General features: G+C 43.5%; 2 protein-coding genes across 5 annotated transcripts in view; one reads left to right on the forward strand and one right to left on the reverse strand.

The window, feature by feature from the left end:
• Positions 1-20,633, forward strand: part of slc39a10 (solute carrier family 39 member 10) — a 216,687-nt gene that overhangs the window by 23,621 nt on the left and 172,433 nt on the right. For 3 of the 4 annotated variants that reach the window (XM_070838761.1, XM_070838760.1, XM_070838762.1), the window contains 5 exons: positions 1-109; positions 198-512; positions 1,391-1,471; positions 3,724-3,914; positions 4,095-6,842. In XM_070838761.1, the coding sequence (XP_070694862.1) occupies positions 1-109; positions 198-512; positions 1,391-1,471; positions 3,724-3,914; positions 4,095-4,247 (849 nt within the window). In that variant the 3' untranslated portion in view covers positions 4,248-6,842. Of the gene's footprint in view, positions 110-197; positions 513-1,390; positions 1,472-3,723; positions 3,915-4,094; positions 6,843-20,633 lie in introns of those variants that run through there. The other variant, XR_011585198.1, reaches the window with a different exon arrangement.
• The window catches only part of dnah7 (dynein, axonemal, heavy chain 7), a 72,539-nt gene continuing 59,217 nt past the window's right edge, over positions 7,312-20,633 (reverse strand). Inside the window, exons 56-66 of the mRNA XM_070838340.1 lie at positions 20,283-20,459; positions 19,899-20,060; positions 19,597-19,797; positions 19,213-19,374; positions 18,394-18,579; positions 17,238-17,375; positions 13,893-14,123; positions 12,233-12,385; positions 10,500-10,677; positions 9,657-9,760; positions 7,312-7,606 (exon numbers count right to left, since the gene is read on the reverse strand). Of these exons, the coding sequence (XP_070694441.1) occupies positions 7,400-7,606; positions 9,657-9,760; positions 10,500-10,677; positions 12,233-12,385; positions 13,893-14,123; positions 17,238-17,375; positions 18,394-18,579; positions 19,213-19,374; positions 19,597-19,797; positions 19,899-20,060; positions 20,283-20,459 (1,899 nt within the window). The 3' untranslated portion in view covers positions 7,312-7,399. The remainder of the gene's footprint in view (positions 7,607-9,656; positions 9,761-10,499; positions 10,678-12,232; positions 12,386-13,892; positions 14,124-17,237; positions 17,376-18,393; positions 18,580-19,212; positions 19,375-19,596; positions 19,798-19,898; positions 20,061-20,282; positions 20,460-20,633) is intronic.

Below are 20,633 nucleotides of genomic sequence, written 5' to 3' on the forward strand. Positions count from 1 at the left end.
AGCAAGAAGATGATGAGTGAGGACGGCAAGATTGGCAGAAAGTTGTCAGATCACAAGTTAAATCGGCGCTCAGATGCAGAGTGGCTGCATCTGAAGCCACTCAGTGAAGGTAGGAAGTGTGCAGGTTGTTAACTGCAGCCTGGCTGAAAGGGGCTCGTCTCAGTGGCTCTCACTCTAACATCTTCTCTCCTTTCCAGACCACGACAGCACTGCCGTCTCCTGTGACAATGGTCACAATGACACGCAGCTCACAGAGCTGCAGACACCTGATTCTCCCACCAACAAGACGCCCCTGGCACCTGCAAACCCCCAACAGGACCAGCAGTCGCCCTCCGAAGAGACCAGACGCAAGGCCAAGCAGCACGGACACAGGCACTCTCATGGCCACGGCCACTCTCACGGTGGGAACTGCCACTCAGACCAGGAGATGAAGGACGCTGGTATAGCCAGCATCGCCTGGATGGTCATCATGGGCGATGGCATGCACAACTTCAGTGATGGCCTGGCTATAGGTAAGAGCTTCTGATGTTGTATTTTATCTGCGCTGTGTCCACTTTAGGTAAATGGTTGTCCCAACTAATGATGACTTGAATGAAAAACCGGCAGCTGTGTTTTAGGTGGAAAAAGCTACATTTGCATGGGATGCATGTACAAAACAACCATCTTTAAAGGCAGGGTATGTAACTTGGGCAGCGCAGTGGTGCAGTGGTATGCCCTGCTGCTTGAACCTGGGGCCTTTCAGTGTAGACTTAACATGTTCTCCCCATGGTTGCGTGGGTTCTGTCCAGGTACTTCCTCCCACAGCCCAAAGACATACAGGTTAGGTTAATTGGTAACTTTAAATTGCCTGTAGGTGTGAATGTGAGCGTGTCTCTGTGTGTTGGCCAGGGTGTACCCCGCCTCTCGCCCAGTGTCTGCTGGAATTGGCTCCAGCCCCCTCGAGACCCTTAAGGTTATTCGGTATAGATAATGGATGGATAGATGAATAGCGAATGGTTAGTTTTTGTCTTATTTGTGTAAATTCTCATAACAGCCTGACAACAATCAATACATCAGCTGGTTTGACAAAAAGAGAGGAAACAATCTGCTGTCTGTGGCTGTCACAGGGCTGTAATAAACCCGTCCAGCCATTTCATTCATACCAGATTCAATGTTCGGACGGCCGACCTTTCTGTCTACTTGCATACCTACGTGCACTTCCTATGCCCTTAACCGAAATGTAAAACCTAACATTTACATAATCTTTGTTATATTTGGGCACTTTCTGGAGGTTTATCATCTTATCATCATCTTAGTTTTCAGCACAAAACCGAACAAGCATATTTCCCAAAATGTCAAACTTTTGCCCTGCTGTTTCCTTTTCTCCCATTTCCTGAACTTGTCTCTACAGGCGCAGCGTTCAGTGCAAACCTGACAGGAGGCATCAGCACATCAGTGGCTGTTTTCTGCCACGAATTACCTCATGAACTTGGTAAGTGAGGTGCATCAACAGAACGTGGTCTCAAACAAAACAAGTCATTTACTCATCACACACTAGACACTGCACACTTCATCTCTTCAACTCATCTATTCAACAAGTAGAACAAAGCTGTTTTGTGAATGCCTTGCCAGTAGCTCACATAATGATAAACAGCGTCGAAATCACAGCCTCATGCAAAACAGTACTTTTCCTTATGTGACCTGAAACTTTAATCTGAGGGAGTCTCACCCCTCTCCGCTCCTTGGAACTTGTTAAAAACCCAGCGGTGTCAATAATCATCACTCTTCTCCTCACTCCAGAAAAAATTTTGTTTTTTTCCAGATTAATGGCTTTTGTCTGACAGCAGCGAAATGGCTTGTCAATGTGTCTGTCAGTGAAGATGATCTACTGTGCCTGGCACACATTGTTCAATACACTGAGACTCAAAGATGGCACAGCTGCAAGTGCGTTCATTTGCATTCAAAGCCATTTCCTCTGAGGACCCTTTTGATTCACTTTGATTCAGCTACAGTGAACATTTCTAAACGTAGGTTTTTTTTGTTTTTTTTTTACTCAGCGGCACTTTACACTGCCTGTTTGTTTACAGTGAGAGGAAGGGGTGGCGAGAGTGGGGTGAAACAGACAATGGGGCCATCCACATTAGATCAGTACTAATGATGTGTATTGTCGCGGCACAGTTTCGATGCCCGGTTTGTGTGCCTGATGAATAGAGTAGCGTCCATTACAGCAGAGTGTGAACCGGTGAATAATAGCCTCGCTTTCTGCCTGCTCCCCCTTGTGATGACCAGCAGCATCCTGCCCTACTGCTGTGCTGCCTTTAGTGGAAAAAAGAGTGAAATCACCTCCTGTTACAACCTTACATCTGTGTAAGGTTTAACTGATGCTACAAAAGCCTGCTTTAAAATCTGCAGTGTTTACAATGCAATGTTTGATTCTGGTCCAACCTTTTTGTCCATTGCTGCTATTTTTACTCTGTTGCACTCGAGTTTCCAGATGGTTAACTGCAGCACAAGTCCTGTCTCAAGAGGCATGTGAAGATTTGCGAGATCTTTCTCCCTGCGTAATTTCATATTTCCTATTGATTCTGCGCCAGTTCTTTAGGAGCACTTGTTGTCGTGCCTTCACCCCCGTAGGGCCGCTTGTCAGACAAACCCAGCAGTTTGACAAGTGCACTTCTCAGCTCCTGCTGAACACAAAAGCAGTCCCCCGACTGGCAGCTGGATGTGCAAAGATGATGATTATGAGGGTTCTTTAACCACCCAGAGTGAAGCTAATTGGCAGTGATGGGTGTGTTAATTGCGGTAGATGAGGCGGCGGCAGGCGTGTCTGAGGGTCTGACAAATTGAAGCCAGGGAGGCAGGAAACGCCAGAGTAACTTGAGGAGGGAAAAAAGTCCATTGAAGTGAGGTGTGTGTGGACTGTCTCTCTTTAACCCCCCCCCCCTCCTACACTCTGGGTTTGATTGATGGATGAGAGCAGAGTGGTAATATATTCATTGTGGTAATTAGCAAGGAAAAGAGGCCGCTTGTTACACGGTGCAGGAAATGTAGGCCACCCCCTTCTCAGTATTCATCTCTCTCTCCAAATCCAGGGCGTTTCCGCTGAGACTTGGGCCTCTTCCCGCATTTGGCCCGGCAATGATTGAAGAGGGTAGAGAGGCTACGGCATGCATATGTAATCATAAGTGTATCAGAAGGGACTTAAAGACTTATTTCTTAGAGAGAGCAGCTCCTGGTCTGTTTTTCACCTACTTGAAGACAGTTAGGTGGCAGACGTATTGAGAGGGAGTTTGCCTTCGGTGACGAGGTGAACTTGCTCAAAGCACAGTCAGAATAGACTGGAAAAGCAAAAAGACAAGCACAGCAAGACACGCGCCAAGCCATTCGCCGAGGGGTTTAATTGCAGCAAAGTGCACGTCACTTTGCCAACTGTGAACAGAACTTGCACTTTGCAACACTTTTAGCTTTTCATAGTCACTCGCAGAAGTTGGACACACAAGTGTTGCATGCTTGGATGTGTGTGTGTGTGTGTGTGTGTGTGTGTGTGTGTGTGTGTGTGTGTGTGTGTGTGTGTGTGTGTGTGTGTGTGTGTGTGTGTGTGTGTGTGTGTGTGTGTGTGTGTGTGTGTGTGTGTGTGTGTGTGTGTGTGTGTGTGTGTGTGTGTGTGTGTGTAAGAATCAGAGGCTGATGCATGGGTATGCCTTTTAATGGTGTTTAAATGAGTGTCTCTCTCCTGGCTGACAGGTGACTTTGCAGTGCTGCTGAAAGCGGGGATGACAGTGAAGCAGGCCATTGTCTACAATCTGCTGTCTGCCCTCATGGCCTACGTTGGCATGCTGATTGGCACAGCTGTGGGCCAGTACACACACAATGTCACCAGCTGGATCTTCGCCATCACAGCTGGCATGTTCCTTTATGTGGCTCTGGTGGATATGGTAAGTTGGCACACTGCACTCGGCAGCCCCAGAGTGATAATTGTCCCCCAACATCAGCTTAACTTTCACTCTCCTCTCCCTCACGGGCACTCAGTCCTCTTCTCTCTGCCTCCTGATCTGCAATGCTAATTCGAGGAAGTCTGTTTCTGATCCCAACTGGCTACTTTGTCTCTTTCATAGCTGCCAGAAATGCTTCACGGGGACAGTGAGGACCACAAGCGCTGCCAGCTGGGACACTTTATCCTGCAGAACCTGGGCATGCTGACCGGGTTCGGCATCATGCTGCTCATCGCCATCTTCGAAGACCAAATCGTTTTCGATTTTGGCTTTTAGCGGAGGAGAGAGGGGGATGATGGGAAGCGAAGAGGGGGGGAACTGGATGTATCAGTATTGTTCTTCTTGGCCTCAACATGCTTTGTTTGCAGTGTAACGGCCCAGTCTTGCATGCAGTCTGAGTCTCTTCATGGCCTGTGCCTCCATTCCAAACATAAAGCGGTAGCTTATGCATATCTCATGATTCTGCCAGTGATGTTTACACACTGCTCCTCCATCACCTCTCCTCTGTCAGCTCCAAATCTCTCTGCTCCCAGGGAAGCAAAAAAAAAAAAAAAAAAAAAAAAAAAAAGGCAGACTGAAAGACAAGTGGGGCAGCACTCCAACCATAAAACACCTCCACTCCTCAGAACCTGTAAACTCCATCTAAAAAAAAAAATGAAGAGCTGTAGATAGAAAGGTGGTGCAGGCTGTGTGTTTTCCCGCAGAGAGGCAGCTGTCATGGCCCAGCAGCCCGCCGCCTATGCATCATCACCTGTTGTTAGTGTGTTGTCATCATACACTTCGCCCCCACCCACCTCCAACGTCCTCGTCTCTTATCCATTCTGTGCTGTGTCCCATCATCCATGCCTCGTACATCTGTGGTGTGGCACCATCCATCATCAACCCTGGATGTCATCACGCTGCGTATCAGACATGTCGTGTCTCTCAGTGCCGAGCCCTGGCCACTGGAGCAGCACCACCGCCGCGCCGCACACCGTGTCCTTAAAGAGACGGAGAGCTCACTTTACCGAGCTGCTACATCTGGAATAAAACCTTTAGCTCACATTGCTTCACCCGCAAAATGTGTTGACAGCTATGAGCTGCAATGTCAGAAGAGAAAAGTGTTCTCTGGCTGTGCGTGGGAGATTGTTAAAGTGGCTCAGCGTTTTGTGGTTTTCTTTTCTTTTTTTGAAAGAACTTTTTCCATTTATTACGTCAGAGTTGTGTGTTATTGTCTCATCTTTGCAGATTATTAAACCTTTGTAGCTGTAGTGATGGCTAACACAGCTGCCTTTACAAATGAGCATTTAAGAGCTTTTGTTTAGAAACTAGATGTCAAAAATGTCTGACCATTTTTTTAGGTTTTGACAATCTGTAGCCAAAGGAGACTTGTCCTCATTAGGTGTTATCTACTCTGCCCTTCTGTATAAGAATCTGCAGCTAGAAAATGTGAATTTCTGAAAACAAAAATTCCTGTCTACATTATTAATTGTAGTAGTTTACAAGATTGATTTAAGGTGCCTCTCTTTGAGTTCCTGAAAGGTGCTTTGTCCAATGGGACCGGCCTGCAGTGGACATTTAATTTACACTGGGAGGTTGAATTGTCGCACTAATGCAGAGTTTTTGATGTACTGTAAATACACATGGTCTTTGTAGTGTCAGTAGTTGAGCAGCTAAAAGCAAATTTTAGTTCAAACTAAATGATAGTTTTGAAAGTACTTGTGTCAAGGAATCCGTTAACTTCCTGACAATCTGAGAGAGCGATTAAAAGACAGAGGAACAGTACACTTGGTGCTTTCCGATGGCCGCTTACCCTGCACTTCTTATGGATTTTTGGCCCGGAATTATTAACCCAAAACTTGATATTATTTTTACAAGCATTCCTCGTGTATGTTTCTGAGGGTGTACATTGTAATCACTGCTGATTGTGCCAAAACTGGCCTGAGCGTGGATTTTCAGTGGCTGGTGCTTGACACTGCCCCCATTCCCCCCCACGCCCCCTCTGCCCCCGACATTCCCCCCACCCCCCCACCCCGTCTGCCCCCGACATTCCATTGGCTGTTCTGCGGCTCACTCACTGAGCTAGCTAGCCTAGCTTCAGCTGCTGGAGCACACAGATAATGTGTGTGGCTTCATTTATCCTGTCACTGTGTGACATCCATCGTCTATGTCTTAACTGGCTGTGAATCATCGTCAGTCACGTTGAACTTGTGTTATTGATCCGACGGAATCATGCATGAAGCATGAGTGAAACGGTACAGTCATTGTGTCGAGTATAAATTTGTTTTCATCCTTTGTGCTGCAAAGTTAAAATGTTGACAGTTTTTGTTACTTTTTAAATGAACTGTGTGTGAAGATGAGGATTTCTTTGGGGTGTAGTGTAACTGGTGTCACAAGCCTGTTTTATCTTGATCAGTTCTATCTTTTTACAGGCATTTTATCATTTCATCTTATGTTCATATCTAATCCTAGTGGACACAACTGGGCTTGAATGTATTTTCATTCTGTTCTAACTCTGCATAAAGTTCATTATTTTCTGTCTTTAAATTATGTTTATTTAACATTTATTCAGTTTCCTACAACATTCATTTTGATTGTTTTATGTATTTTTAAAAGATTAGTTTCTGTGTTTCTCTTTTGAGTTCCTGTATTACTTTAATAATTTAAATCTACACTGTACTTTAAAGTGTTCGGTAAGAGTAAGTGACACTATACCCCAAAGAACAAATGTCTTCACTCTTTCTTGGGCAAAGACTTGTCCGTAAAATGAAGGTCCATGATTGTTTTCATTTTTGTTTTGTTCTACGTACATCTGTTTTGTAATCTGGATATAAAATGCAAAATGTGGCATTCTTGCTGTTTGCCTGTCTGTGCATTCTCCCCATTACGAAAGGAAAATAAACTCTAAAAAAGATCCCAGGCTCCTGATCTCTGATGGTTCTGGCATAATGTTACAGAGACAACTGGTGTACAGCTGCAAAGCCACAGCAGCGTAACACATCCATCCATCAGTATCGGTATCAGCACACCTCCGCTTCTCGCTGCTCCTCTCTGCACTCATCTCCTGCTTCAGTTTGATGTCCCACTTCAGCAGGTAAAATCAATTATGGGTAATGTGGCTGCTGTAGTGTCTTCATACACCAGTGCTCACTGTGTACTTCAAGGTTGTGTACTTAAACTTAAGCATTAAAGGCAACTTGACATCCAAGAAGTCCAGTAACACTACGCCTTGTAATTCACAACAGCGATTTAAAGAAGGGATTTTAATTAAAGAAATGACTATCTGGGCAGTAATGACAACTAGTACCTGTGCTATTGTTTCAAAGTAATACTATACATAATATCACAACCTGTCATTGTTTTATTCACTTAGATTTCCCTGTGCTGCAGAAAAGAGAGGTTGTATTTTCTTCTTATTCTGTTGTAGTCCCACCTCTGAGTGTGTGCGACTAGGAGCTGAGCTGGCACAGCAGTGCTACCCCTCGTCTGATCCAGTGTTCAGCCGGGACATTAGAGTTGAGCACCATGGCGATGACATAATTGGTGGAGTGGCCGGTGGTGGACAGGGTGCCACGCCGCTCGCTGGTCTTGTAGACGGGCGCCACGTAGCACATCCTCTGGGGGATGTCGTCCCGTCTGACAGGCTTCAACCACATCTGATGGAGAGACAGAGGAGACAGGGGTGTCACAGAGGGGCCGACTGGGGGCGACCGCGTCAAATGACATGATTATGTGCAGTTGTGACTGCCATGTTGGCCTGCTACTTTCACAGGTAGTCACTGTCATTTAGAGGCCGTTCTCCATTCAAAACCTTTGACTAGAGGAATAATTAAACCAGCAAATTAAATTCTGTATGCTTCTGCTGATGAGCAACAAAGTTAACCATCTTGACTATATGACAAATGCACCATGATGGGTACAGTTGTTGCCAAAGAAAAAAACCCATCAGATTATTCAAAAGGTCAGGACTGAGAGCTAAACATGAAACGCAGTGGACACTAACCTGGATCTCATTTGTTTTAATCCAAATATTAACTTACAAATTGGAACTTTGGGGACATAAACTTATAAAACAATAGCATTAACAAGGAACAGTCCCCTCGGGCTATTAAGAAGTCTTGGTTATGCAAAAGGGATAAACTGGGCCACTCAAAAAAAACATCTTTAAAAAACAAAACAAAAACAGTTTGTTGAGTCGCAGCCAGAAAAGTACTCATCTGGTTCCATAATGGGCGCCTCTGTGAAGATTTGCATTTCAAAGCCGACCACAGCAGCCTCTGTTGTGATCCCCCCCCCTCCACACACACACACACAAATAATAAACATATTTTTAATTAAGTCCCACTCTCGTCAAAAACTGATTCTGTTAATAACTTGCGCCGGAATGTCTGAATATTAAAAAAGTCAGTCTCGTGCATTATTCATTTGGTGAACGCATTGTGAAGAGGAGAGAACAGAGGGAGAAGAAGAATAAAAGGAGGAGGACTTGATCAGTCCTTGCTCTCTGCCACTGGTGCTCTGTTTCCATCCCTCTGTCAGTCATATACCACATCAAGCTGGGTTTATTAATAAAAGGGTGGGAGAGCAAAGGCGCTGCGCTTCCTGCAGGCAGAGATGTGAACACCTTGGGTGGAGCTGCAGCTACAGCGCGGTGGTTGCTGCTCACGAGACTCACAATATTGGTCTGTGATAGAAAAAAAAACTTTACAAGATGAATAATGCCCCATTTTCATAATTTGATACGAGAACAGATATTATCTTCCCTCTCTTGACACCCAGCGGGATTCTCAGGTGCAGAATTAATGAGCCACCTCCCCTCAAACTTTATGTAAGAATGTTATGCAACAAGATTTTTTTTGTTTGCCTGATAACTTGGTGTTTTACCTTGCAGTGTATCAAGGTGTCTTAAACCAAGGTTTGATAGTTGCCCACAATGAGGAGTCAAATCCTACCAATACTAAAAAAAAAATAAACCCACACATTTCTCTCTGAGTATTTGTACTTTCAGTAAAACATTTAAAAAAAACGCACCAATTACAGCTCTTACATCAAGTATTACACCGATCCAACTAGGCTGTTATCAGCACACAGTCTGAGCAGCCACTAAATGGGCCTTGTAGCCTCCTTCCACACCTTTGGATCACTGCCTGACTCTCGCATTTGTTAGTTGCATACTGGGAGGAGTTATTTTTGACATCTTATTCATTTTTCCAATAGACAGTTACATGACTCAGTCAGGGCGCTTCTACAGCTCAGATCAGCATGAAACTCTCCCAGTTGAATCACCAGTACAAGAGATTAACAACTGTGTTGGGAAGAAATCTGGTTCTCTGATACAAAGTCAAGAGCACAGGGGCGTGTACCTAAAAACATCACAGAAGAATGGTAAATGGACTCCAGTTGTACGGCGCCTCTCAAGTCATTTCAACCACTCAAAGTGCTTTTACACAACAGTCAGAAATAATTAAGTTAAGAAACATCCACCCAGAGCTTAAAATTCCATCACATGCGCCACTGACGGCAGGCGAGAGATAAAGATTATGCTGTTGAAAAAAAAATAAAAATTGTCACTTTCATAAATTCCCTTTTAATTTGTGCCTGCGGCAAAAACACATGATCACATGAAAGAGAAGTGCCAAAAGGATGAAGAGGAACAAAATGGGGATTCCTAGATGTCTGTGTCCAGAATCTGTGTGGGTGGCTCACCACCGGCACGGGGTCGTGCAGCACTTTGGGGTAGGACTCAGCCAGAAGTTTGGTCTTTCTGTCCCAGCGGGCGCCATCGAGGAACAGGCCTCTGATGTACACACCTGAGTGTCACACATAAACACGAGAGAAGAGGTTAGTGTTACTTTGATATTAATAATTGCCAACTGCCCTCCACTAACTGCACACAACCTGCAGATGTGGAGGAGCCCTGTGGCTACTTTGCAACGTCAGCTCCTCCGGCCACAGTAAAACTTAGTGACTGACTTCTGTACTTTCACAAAGCGTCTGAGCTGCTAATTGGGCGGGAAAGAAGGGCGAGATTGCGAGATAACTGACTGCTGACATCCTGTTAGTATCACACATCAGGTTTCAGCTTGGCAGCGTCGGCTGTGTGAGTGGGGGGCCCCGGTTGGGGACTGATTGAGGGTGAAGCTGTTTGTGAGACTGGGGGCACAGTGGGGGGGCTGACGCAGGCCTGCGTGCACAGGAGAGGCAGGGAGGCTCTGCTTTAACTGACTTCCTCACCTTACACTCTGCCTCTCTTACATTCGCTCACGTCACATCTGTTTATTTTTCTTCCATCCACTGCTTATGCTTCTCTTGTGATACTTTCTAACTATTCATCCCTGTGTACCCTTTTTAATCTCTCCCTGACCCCTCCCAGAGCTTCCTGTCTTCTTAGTGTCCTTTTCTCTACACTCATTAAAATAGGGGATGGTTTTACCCTGTCAAAAGACATTCTTATATCGTGCCTTTGCTATTAAACTACCATCCTTCCTCCTCCCTAAACACACCCTTTCTCAGCCTCATCTTCTCCTCTACGCCCCGTTAGTTTCCTACCGTCCTCTGGGGGCCGTTTGTATTGCTTGTCATCCAGGACCTCAAAGTCGAAACCGAGCAAGTCGATGGGGACGGTGTGTTTCCTGGCGTAGTTCTGCTGGCTGCCTGTGAGGAAGGCCTGGGTGAAGAAGAATCCCGATATCCAGAACACAGCAGGCGTACCCTGATCGTACCAGTCCTGAAAACACAGCAGGGGAGACTGACACTTGGCTGGAACACAGCGGAGCAGCAGGGCTTCTGATGGGTTGAATCGACTGAGTTTTGATTAGGTTTAGGTTTACACTTCCTTTTTATGTTTATTGTTTTTACAGTTTTGCATTTAAAAAGGTTCACCTGATAGGGAGTTATCACCTCCGCCCAGGAGGACTTCATGCTTTAATCCACAAGCTGTTGCCAACGAGAGTCTGTTTGTTTTAAGTTTGGAGGGAGTAATATAAGCTCTATGTAACATTTGGCTACAAGTTTACAATAATTGCCAAGTTCATTATATATAATATAATATAAGAAAGAGAGAAAAGTATTATAGTATTTTCAATCCATCATCCTGTCCTTTCATATTAAAAGGAAACATGTTTGTCAACCAGAGCACAAAGACTGGAAGCAAGAGGAGAAGCTCCAGTCTTTGTGCTGCTGTAGGAGCCGTTAAAATACCTTCATCAGTGTTCTGAACACACTGAGATGAAACAGGCGTTTTTTCTGCTCAGACTCTTGTTAAAACAGAAAAAAAAAAAAAAATCTGATTTCCTGAAAATGTCGAGGTGTTCTCTCGGGAAACCATGCTGTCTGAGATAAGAAACTCGTGACTTTCCAGCTCACCCTGTGGGGAGTCATGGGTGGACATTTCTGTTGGATAACACACTCTCACACACACACTCTCACATTCATTGCATTCTTTTCACCCCACTGATGAACAGGAGGAATACAGTATTCAGGCAACTGATCACTTTGCAGACTTGCATAATACGGAACCACATGCATCTGCCCATGAGTGAAAAGCATCACTAGATCCCCACTACTTCCTGCGTGCTGACAAGTGAAGTGGTCTTGTGTAAGTCCACACAGCTTAAAGCAAGGTTCACTTTACAGGGTACAGTGACGATGAAGTCACCTTTTAATGCAACAGTCTCAGCTGTTCTGGAGGCTCATGGCGGCCCCATTGTCTCCTTCTTTCCTTCTTTGAGGCTTTTTCTTTTTTACTTAGTAGAAAAAAGTAAAAGTATAAGAGGTGAACGTGGCCACTGTGACGTCACCTGGTGGTTTGTGGACTGCTGCTTTAAAGCCGCGAGTTTGGCATTTTGACTTTTGCCATCTTAGTTTTGAAACCAGAAGCGCATTAATTCCGTGAAGACCCCTACGTCTGATTGGTTAGGATTAGGCATTAACTGCGTCTGATTGGTTAGGATCAAGGTTGCTCTGCTCTAAAGCATACCCTGCTTTATGTTCTATTTTACTCTAAATGGGGCCAGAATTTGCTTAATGAACATCATGCTGTGTTGAAGAAGGCTTGAAACTTGCGATTGAGACCATAAACCCATCAGGAAAATGTTCACGGAAGTAATGAATAAAGTGGGAAGTAGGGACGTCTGTATAATCAAACTTCCTTTTACAACCAGTAGCGTTGCCCCCAGCTGGCCATTAGACAAACTGCAGGTGTAAGGCACCTCAGCATTGGCGTCACTTTTCAGACCAGGGAGCTACATTACACAGTCTATGGTCACAGCAGGCCTCAGTACCTGTAAGAACTGGAGTCGCTCCAAAAAGTCGTTGATGTAGCTTCCCAGCGGTTTGAGGCTGGGGTAGGACTTCTTCATCCACATGCCTGGGATACGACCCTTCAGGATGCTGCTAACCACTTCCTCTAGCTCTGCTGACATCACCACCAGCCCCTGCACATGGACACACACACACACACATTCAAACACGTGATCTACATCTTCATTACTTGAATATGTGACGCTGTTCAAACCCTATTCTAACACTTGAATCGATTTTGAGAGAAATTCAAGCTTGTCACTTAAAATGGTCTCTCTGGAGATAGGTGAAAGACAGCCGCATAATGGAAACCCTTATCGTTCTGTAGGGGGGCCTTTGATACCGTATGAAAGATGATGAGCTCACTACCCTTCCTGACTCTTTGTGCTCCCTCTACTTAAATCCCATGAGATGGTGCATCTCAGAAGGAGAGGAAATGTGCGTGGGGGTTGTTTATTAAATTGTATAAAGAGACACGTGTGTGAGAGGGCATGTTTTTTGATTTTTTTTTGAATGTGGGGTAATTAGTCCATAATGCTACTCATATTCATGCACATATATTCAGAAGACGCTCTGTTTGGTCTTCAGTTTGCAACACTCTATGAACTAAATAATTATGGTCTCATTAGTCTAGAGCAGTCTAATTATAGACTAATTATATGTCCTGGCATGTGTGAAATTTCCAAACGTTTGTAAATACAAAGTCAGTAATTTTTTTGCCTGAGGACATTGCCTTGACTTCTTAAAATGTGTCTCTTGGTAGCTATTTGAAAAAAACACAAAAAAAACTGATTAAAATTATATCTAGGCTTTAAAATAGCTTTATTTGGGAGTCTGCTTGATTGTCAAGTCTTAGCTGCAGCAGTGGTGGTTATCGCAAACTACTTTTAGATTCCCCCACTACTCCCTCTTGCATACTCTGTGTGGCAGAGTGCACTCCGTTCTTCTCAGTGCTACAGAGGAAGAGAGCACTTTCACACAGAAGGTGAAGAGCACTAGTCAATGAATGAGAGTCTTAAGTTACTGCTTCATCCCTGGCATTGCCACAGGGTCAACAACATTGTGCAGCTATTCATTTTCTGTACAGCTCATTGCGTTATACCTTTGCCTACAGCATAATCTAAAACCAGTGTACGTAAGGCACAGAATGCAATATAACGCTGTACATGGATTTTTCCAGAGGAATTAGTATGATGCTCCTGTAGGGTGCTTAATTTTTTCATTTGCCCTTAACTTTCGCAATGACTGTCTAATCTAACTCCATCGTTTTCTGTTACGAGGAAACACTTAGTGCATTGGGAGTGTTGTGCTGATTGCTTACAGTATCTGATTTCTGAAGATCTATTACCAGAGTTTCCCCTGTAATCATTCAGCAGAGGTGTGCCTCCTTTCATGAAATATTGCTTTCACTGCACAGAAATGTAAAATCAATGATGATTCATCATTTGGCCTTCCTGTTTATCTAAAACAAACAAATTTAGTGTAATTATGCGTATTGGCCATATATCATGCTCTAAGTATCCAAATAATAAGGATCCCAGAGAATGGGACCAGGATGATGTTTAAAAATAAACTAAAAGCAATCTTTTTTCTTTTTCTTTTTTAACATCCAGCCGTTTTGTCCTAGCTCCCCCAGTGTACCTTGATGGCCTTCTGAATGTTGACACAGGACTGTCGGATGGTACAGAGCAGATTGTTGAAGCGGCCCATCTCCTGCACCAGCACTGTGTTCATGCTCTGATTGTAGCTGGTGGGAAAGCGCCTCATCGCTGCCTCCAAGTCAAAGTCTCCAGGCAGCTTGCTGAGGACATCAGCTGCCACATCAAAGACCATGTCATCTGAGGATTTGGCGGCTCCGCCTGAAGAGCGGGACTGAGCAGAAACACAGAGCGACGGAGGATGGGTAAGAAGGGGAGGCCGGACTTGTGGCTCGGGTTGGTTTGACAGTTCATCATTTTTGGGGAAAAATTATCTTTTGCTGTCTTTGACTTGTCAAATTACGTATTCTCTTTTTAGGACTCTTTTGCCTTGGTGCTATTTTGATCCTGAAAAGACCCTAATGTTAAGAGGTTCTGACTTCTGACTTGACTTTGCTGATATTTCATCATCTGTGTGGAATGATTCAGTTTCATGCTTTTACAAAGACATAAAATGACACAGAATATTATAGTCAAATGATTTCCCTCTTCATTTACCTTCCCTTTCTTAATTTGCAGACATTGCTCAAGTTTGTATACCGCTGCCACTGTAACACCAATAATGATGAAAAATCCCGAGCATATACTTATTGCAACTCCTCTCCACTTTCTCACACACACACACACACACACACACACACACACACACACACACACACACACACACACACACACACACACACACACACACACACACACACACACACACACACACACACACACACACACACACACACGCGCGCGCGCGCGCTGGATGGATTTCCCCCAATTTCTCCCACACAGAAATCTGCCTCAATCATATCAACAATTTTAATAATCATTCATGCTGATAATTATTCACTCTAATCTGTGATTCTTCCGCTCTCCTCTCAGCCGAGCTTGCACCATTTACCTATTTGATGCTCACTCACTAGCCAGCGGTAATGGATAATCATTGGCTAATGGCATTGGGGTTACAGCGGGGGAATGACAAATAGCTGTTTCATTCCATTTGAAGCGTCTCCCTGTTTATCGGTCATTGAGACTGATGAGAACGTATTAGATGCTAATAAAGTCCACACATGACTGAAGCCATTATTAATCTTGTTGAAAGGAGTTTATATGAATAAATGACAGACTCCATTGAGCTCTAATTTTAACTTGAAGACTAGAAGTGGCGGTGTCTGTGGAAATAATTCTCTATTTGTTTGTAGTAAGGAAGATCTGCAGCTATCTGAATATACTTTTGGTGTTTAGAATAGCGGTATATTACAGAAGTTGAATTAGACAGTATGAGATTCTTATGTATGTTTAAGAGTGCACATATGACACTAGTTTTATTTTAAAATCACTTGCATTTGTTTAATATGAAGTTAAATTCCCACAGGAATTTAATCAAGTTTTGTCATAGTTAGACATCTTTGCTAAGGGAGAGAGATGCAGAGCAGTCTGTATCTTAAAATAAATAAAATGGATACACGGATAAATAAATACCCCTTCCACTTTGCAGGGGAAGCCATATTTTTGTCATCTTCAAATAGGTCTCGATGCGAAATCTCTCAAATCTGATGTGCAGCCAACATTGACTGAAGCCAGGAAGTGGTGAGATATAACCCTGAACGAGCGAACCTAGTCTTACGCTACAGAGCTGGGATGTAATGATGTGGGATCACATAGCTTTGCCGAAGCCACTGAGAGTCTCACTGTGTCTTTACAGTGTCAAGGAAGACAACCTGAGAAGAAGGATTTTTTTTTCTGTTCACTAAGTCTCACTACAAACAAGTGAAATATTTATTTATATTTTTCTCTTTAATTAATGTTGCATAGTACATTTTATTGGAGAGCGATAAAATATTTAATGCTGGCAAGGATACTTACAAAAGTTAGCGCAAACTCCAGGGAAGCGTATTGATGCCGTCTGTATTTATGTGACATTTCACTGTCTACGTGTTTTAAAGTGTGTCCCCCAGTCTTCTTGTTTAGTGTGTACAGTACCAGTCACACCGTGTCATTCAATGTTTTTTTCTTTATTTTCTACATTGTAGATTAATTTTGAAGACATCAAAACTATGAAGGAACAGAAGAAGTGTTAAACAAACCAGAATATGTTTTATATTTTGGATGCTTCTAAGTAGCCACCTTTTTGATAACAGCTTTGCACACTCACATGTGGCTTGTCAAGACAGAATTTGTGGAATTTCCTGCCATCTTCATGTGTTTGAGACAGTTGTGCTGTGCAGAGGTGGGGTTGGTACACAGGTCTATACAGTAAAAGTCTCTATTCGGCTACTGTTCTAATCCACATTATGTACATACAGTACAGGCCAAAAGTTTGGACACACCTTCTCATTCAATTCACGCAGAGTGAAGGCAAAAGGGCCAACAAGTGCTAAGCATCTCTGGGAATTCCTACAAGACTGTTGGACTAGAATAAGACATGTTTTCAGTTATTTCACACTTTTTTGTTAAGTACATAATTCCTCATGTGTTCATTCATAGTTTTGATGCCTTCAGTGAGAATCTACAATGTAAATAGTCATGAAAATAAAGAAAACGCATTGAATGAGAAGGTGTGTCCAAACTTTTGGCCTGTACATGTTGGTGAATTACTCAAAATTCAAGGCACACCTGACCAGCATGACTACTACAGCATTCTGCAGCGACATGCCATCCCATCTGGTTTGTGCTTAGTGGGACCATCATTTGTTTTTCCACAGGACAATGATCCCACACACACCTCCAGGCTCTGTAAGGGCTATTTGACCAAGAAGGAGAGTGATGGAGTGCTGTGTCAGATGACCTGGCCTCCACAATCACCTGACGTAAACCACAGAGTGAAGGAAAAGCAGCCAACAAGTGCTCAGCACCTCTGGGAATTCCTACAAGACTGTTGGAAAACCATCCAGGTGCCGACCTCATGAAGCTGACTGAGAGAACGCCAAGAGTGTGCAAAACTGTCATCAAAGCAAAAGGTGGCTACTTTGAAGAATCTAAAATATTAAACTTATTCTGCTTTGTTTAACACTTTTTTGTTTACTACATCATTCATGTGTGTTCTTTCATAGTTTTGATGTCTTCAAAATTACACTACAATGTAGATTACATAGAACAGTGCTGTTTCATGTTTGATATTTCTTGCCCAGTTTTATGTCATAAACCTCCATGTCATTTAATGGCATGGTAATAAGTTCAGGGTTAAGGTTAAGGTGGATCTTAAAATTCTGATGTTTTGTGTGTTTTAGTGTGTGTTTAGGTTACTTAGTTCCAACGGCTAAGCAGTGTGATACTTGGTGTTTCCAGGTGGATTTACCTGTGTAAGCAAGATGCTGTCAAACAGTAGCTGTGTCTCAGCCTGATCCTTGGTGATATCTGCGTTGGCGTTCATACCAAAAATCTCTGGTGACGGGTTGAGTGGCAGCAACTTGGTGTATTCTATGTAGCTGTTGTACTGCGACAGAGACGGGAGAAGAGTGTAGTGAAGGAAGAGGACAATTTTTAACGCAACATCAGGAAACATCTCCAGTAATACAAAACACTCATTGAAAAACAAGTCTGCTCCTTAGATTGCTGACATTTATTATAATGACTATGTAAATGTGACTTCATGAATAAAAGATGTGGTTGGAGGGGGGGCGCAGCGCTGGAGAATAAAATGCCAAATAAAATGGAGCGCGCCATAGACTGCACTTGTGTTAACAAATATATCAACCCTCAGTGATGGTGGCTGCCTGCTGTTCGTTGTTACACACATTTTATCGCTTAATGACTTTTTAAAGGTAGCTCAACAAAAGTGGCAAACAACTGAGAGTCTTTTAATATGCTTCATTTAGAAAGTAAGACATTAAAGTGAGTTTAACTTTTCTTGACTTTTTAAGGCAGTGATACTCCAGGCATGATGGGTTCATGGTCAAGGAGCAGTTGCTTTTTCAGTTCTAACTGAAGGAGATTCACGTTGTTGACATTTATATTTAAATAACAATCTGTATACACATCTGTGATGCAGTGTACTATTTCTCAAATTGCCTTGAATAACACAAAAACATTGTCATCATGGTCATCTCTTTTCCTGAAAACAGTGTTATTGATGCTAAGCGCAGCTGTGCATGAGGGAATCTTAAGAACCAAGCCAGAGTATGTAGCTGTACCGGATTTTGATAGGGAACTGGAGAGCCACTTTCTCGTTGGTAACAAAGACTTGGTTTTCATTGGCGTTACACACAGTAAAAATACCTGCATTTCTTAGAGGATGAAAGTAAAAAAGAACTACTTAACAGCCAACAGCTTCCCCTTTGCCCAAAACTTTGCCCAACTCTTAAAGTACTAATTCCCACTGGTCATAACATATGGCATTACCAGTTCCTAAATCTAAGCTAAAATTTAGATATAGAAAACAAAATCCCTTGTTGATGCTAAGGCTTGTGTTTGCAATGATTTAAAGCTATTCATTATGATTTGCTGTTTCTTACGTCTCCCTCAGGTGGTGAATAATAGTGCCCACTGGGATCAAACTTGTAGTCAGGGTCCTCGATGACCTTTAAGTTGTAGAAGATGGAGAGGATGGTGCGCAGGGTCCGTCTGTCCCAGTCATCTGTCACACGGCCTCCATAGTTACACTCACCAGTCATGTAGCGGATGGCGTCAAATGGTACTTCCTATAGGAAACAAGACATCATGTATTTTGACCAGGAACCTGGTTAAAATTCACTTTACAATCTAGACTTGGAGTGCAAAGTGACGTAATTGTAGATGAAAGGATGGGGTTGTGGCCATTGTGGCATTTCCAGGAGAAGTATTTTACTTACAAATTCAATGAGCGACACTTGGTTACAGGATGAAAATGTCACTCTGCTCAAAAAAAAAAAAACCCTCAGTAGTTTATTCCTGCTCATTTTCTCAGCTACAGGAATTGGGTATGGTGGTGGGTTGGAGTGCTATCTGTTCTTGGAAAAATGTCAAGAGGGTTTTTGAATATGGCTAATCAAAGCGGATACTTGAGTGAAGAGGAATCCACTTGTAAAATCCAGAATTTCTATTATGGGCTTTTATGTTGAATATATATATGCAGTAGTGGATAGTGCAAGTGTATCTGCATGTGATAGAGGTTTAGTTTGTGTCAGAGATATGTAGACAGTGAGTTTATGAAAAGTAAGTGTGACAGAAGAAAGCTGTGTTAGTATGTAGTAGCCTGCATCTGATTGTGTAACTGATAATTAACTACGATTGAATCACAGGAAAACAATACTATGATTCACTTGAGAAATCATCCGTGAAAGGAAATTAACTACCTGGTACTGTTCAAGGAACATGTGTAGCTGCTGCACAGAGATCCGGAGGTCAGTCTCATTGAACTCATATGGAATGTTCCAGCCTAAAGGTCCAAATTTCCTCCTCTCCTGGGTCAGGGCGTGGAAGAAACACAGGCCGTACAGTAGTTTCTTGAACACAGCCTGAGAAGTGGGTAAGCATATTTGGAAGGAGTGGTCTTAGAATAAATAATTACATAACTAGTGCTGGTGGTTTAGCTAAAACACAGCTAAAACAACCACACTCTGAAATACACAGTGGGGCTGATAGCAGACACAAAGGAGCTTAGAACACCCACTGATGAAGGCATGACCGATGTGAAAAGCAAACCATGTGGACGCACACTGAGACATGCACGCACTGACCGGCTTGCTGCTGCTCCCAAAAAACTCCGGGTCAGAGATGGGGTCCATTAAGAAGGAGCGAGCGATGTTGGCACGGAGGCCCTTGGGAGCCTCATTGGTCATCTTCACCCCATTCTGAAGCACCGCCACGGGGAATGTGGCCGACGGGTAGCTAGTTAGCCAGAGTCTGAAGTCTGGATGGGTACTGTCTGGGTTCAGGTCCTGCTCATTGCCCCAAAAGATTAAATATATTGGACAAAGACATATTTGCACGGTTCCCATCTGGTGTATAAAAATGTGTGCATGTGTCTGTGTGTTCTGACCTCACAGACTCTCTCCAGTGTTGACATCCACGATGTGGCCAAGTGGCAGTTCTGCAGAACCACCCAGGTGCCCTCTTTAATGCCCGTCTCAATCATGCGCATAGCAATGGGACCCTGGCCTTGGCCCAGAGAGAGGGAGGTCAGCTTGGAACCTGAAAAGCCCTGAGGGATAAGAACAGACACAGAGACACAGACACAGTCACTGACACAAACTTATGTAGTTGCATTTTGATGTGAAGGAGCCAAAATACCTTTCAATGGTTTTAAGAACTGTGGGGGGTTAGAGGGGGTGAGAAATCTACAGGATTCAATTTCTCCTTTCATGTTGACTTTGTACACACAGCAGGCTTCAAAAGGTGCTGAATTTTCCAGGTGTCTCCGTACCTTTTCATCTCCGAACTTGAGCAACGCGGCCATAGGATCTGAGCCGGGGGAGAGGATGAAGATGAGGGGTGCACAGCAGTGGCTATCGACGAAGGCCTTACTCAGGTTGAACGGTGGCGCTTCAATGAAGGGACGACCCAGACTGTTGGCTACAAATTCCTGTACCATGGGAATAATCTGAGAGACACATATGGAATGTGTTTAATTCTGTGTGTCTCGAGGTTGTCCTGATAACCTGATGTATTTCCTGAATATGTGTGAAATTTTAGTTTTTGAAAAGAGACCTTTGAAGACATTGAGATACATCAAAAAATCCTAATAATATGGCCATGTCTTTTAGAAAACAGGGTA

Source organism: Pempheris klunzingeri, chromosome 10 (assembly GCF_042242105.1).
Source record: "Pempheris klunzingeri isolate RE-2024b chromosome 10, fPemKlu1.hap1, whole genome shotgun sequence".
In the NCBI taxonomy this organism is placed as follows: domain Eukaryota; kingdom Metazoa; phylum Chordata; class Actinopteri; order Acropomatiformes; family Pempheridae; genus Pempheris; species Pempheris klunzingeri.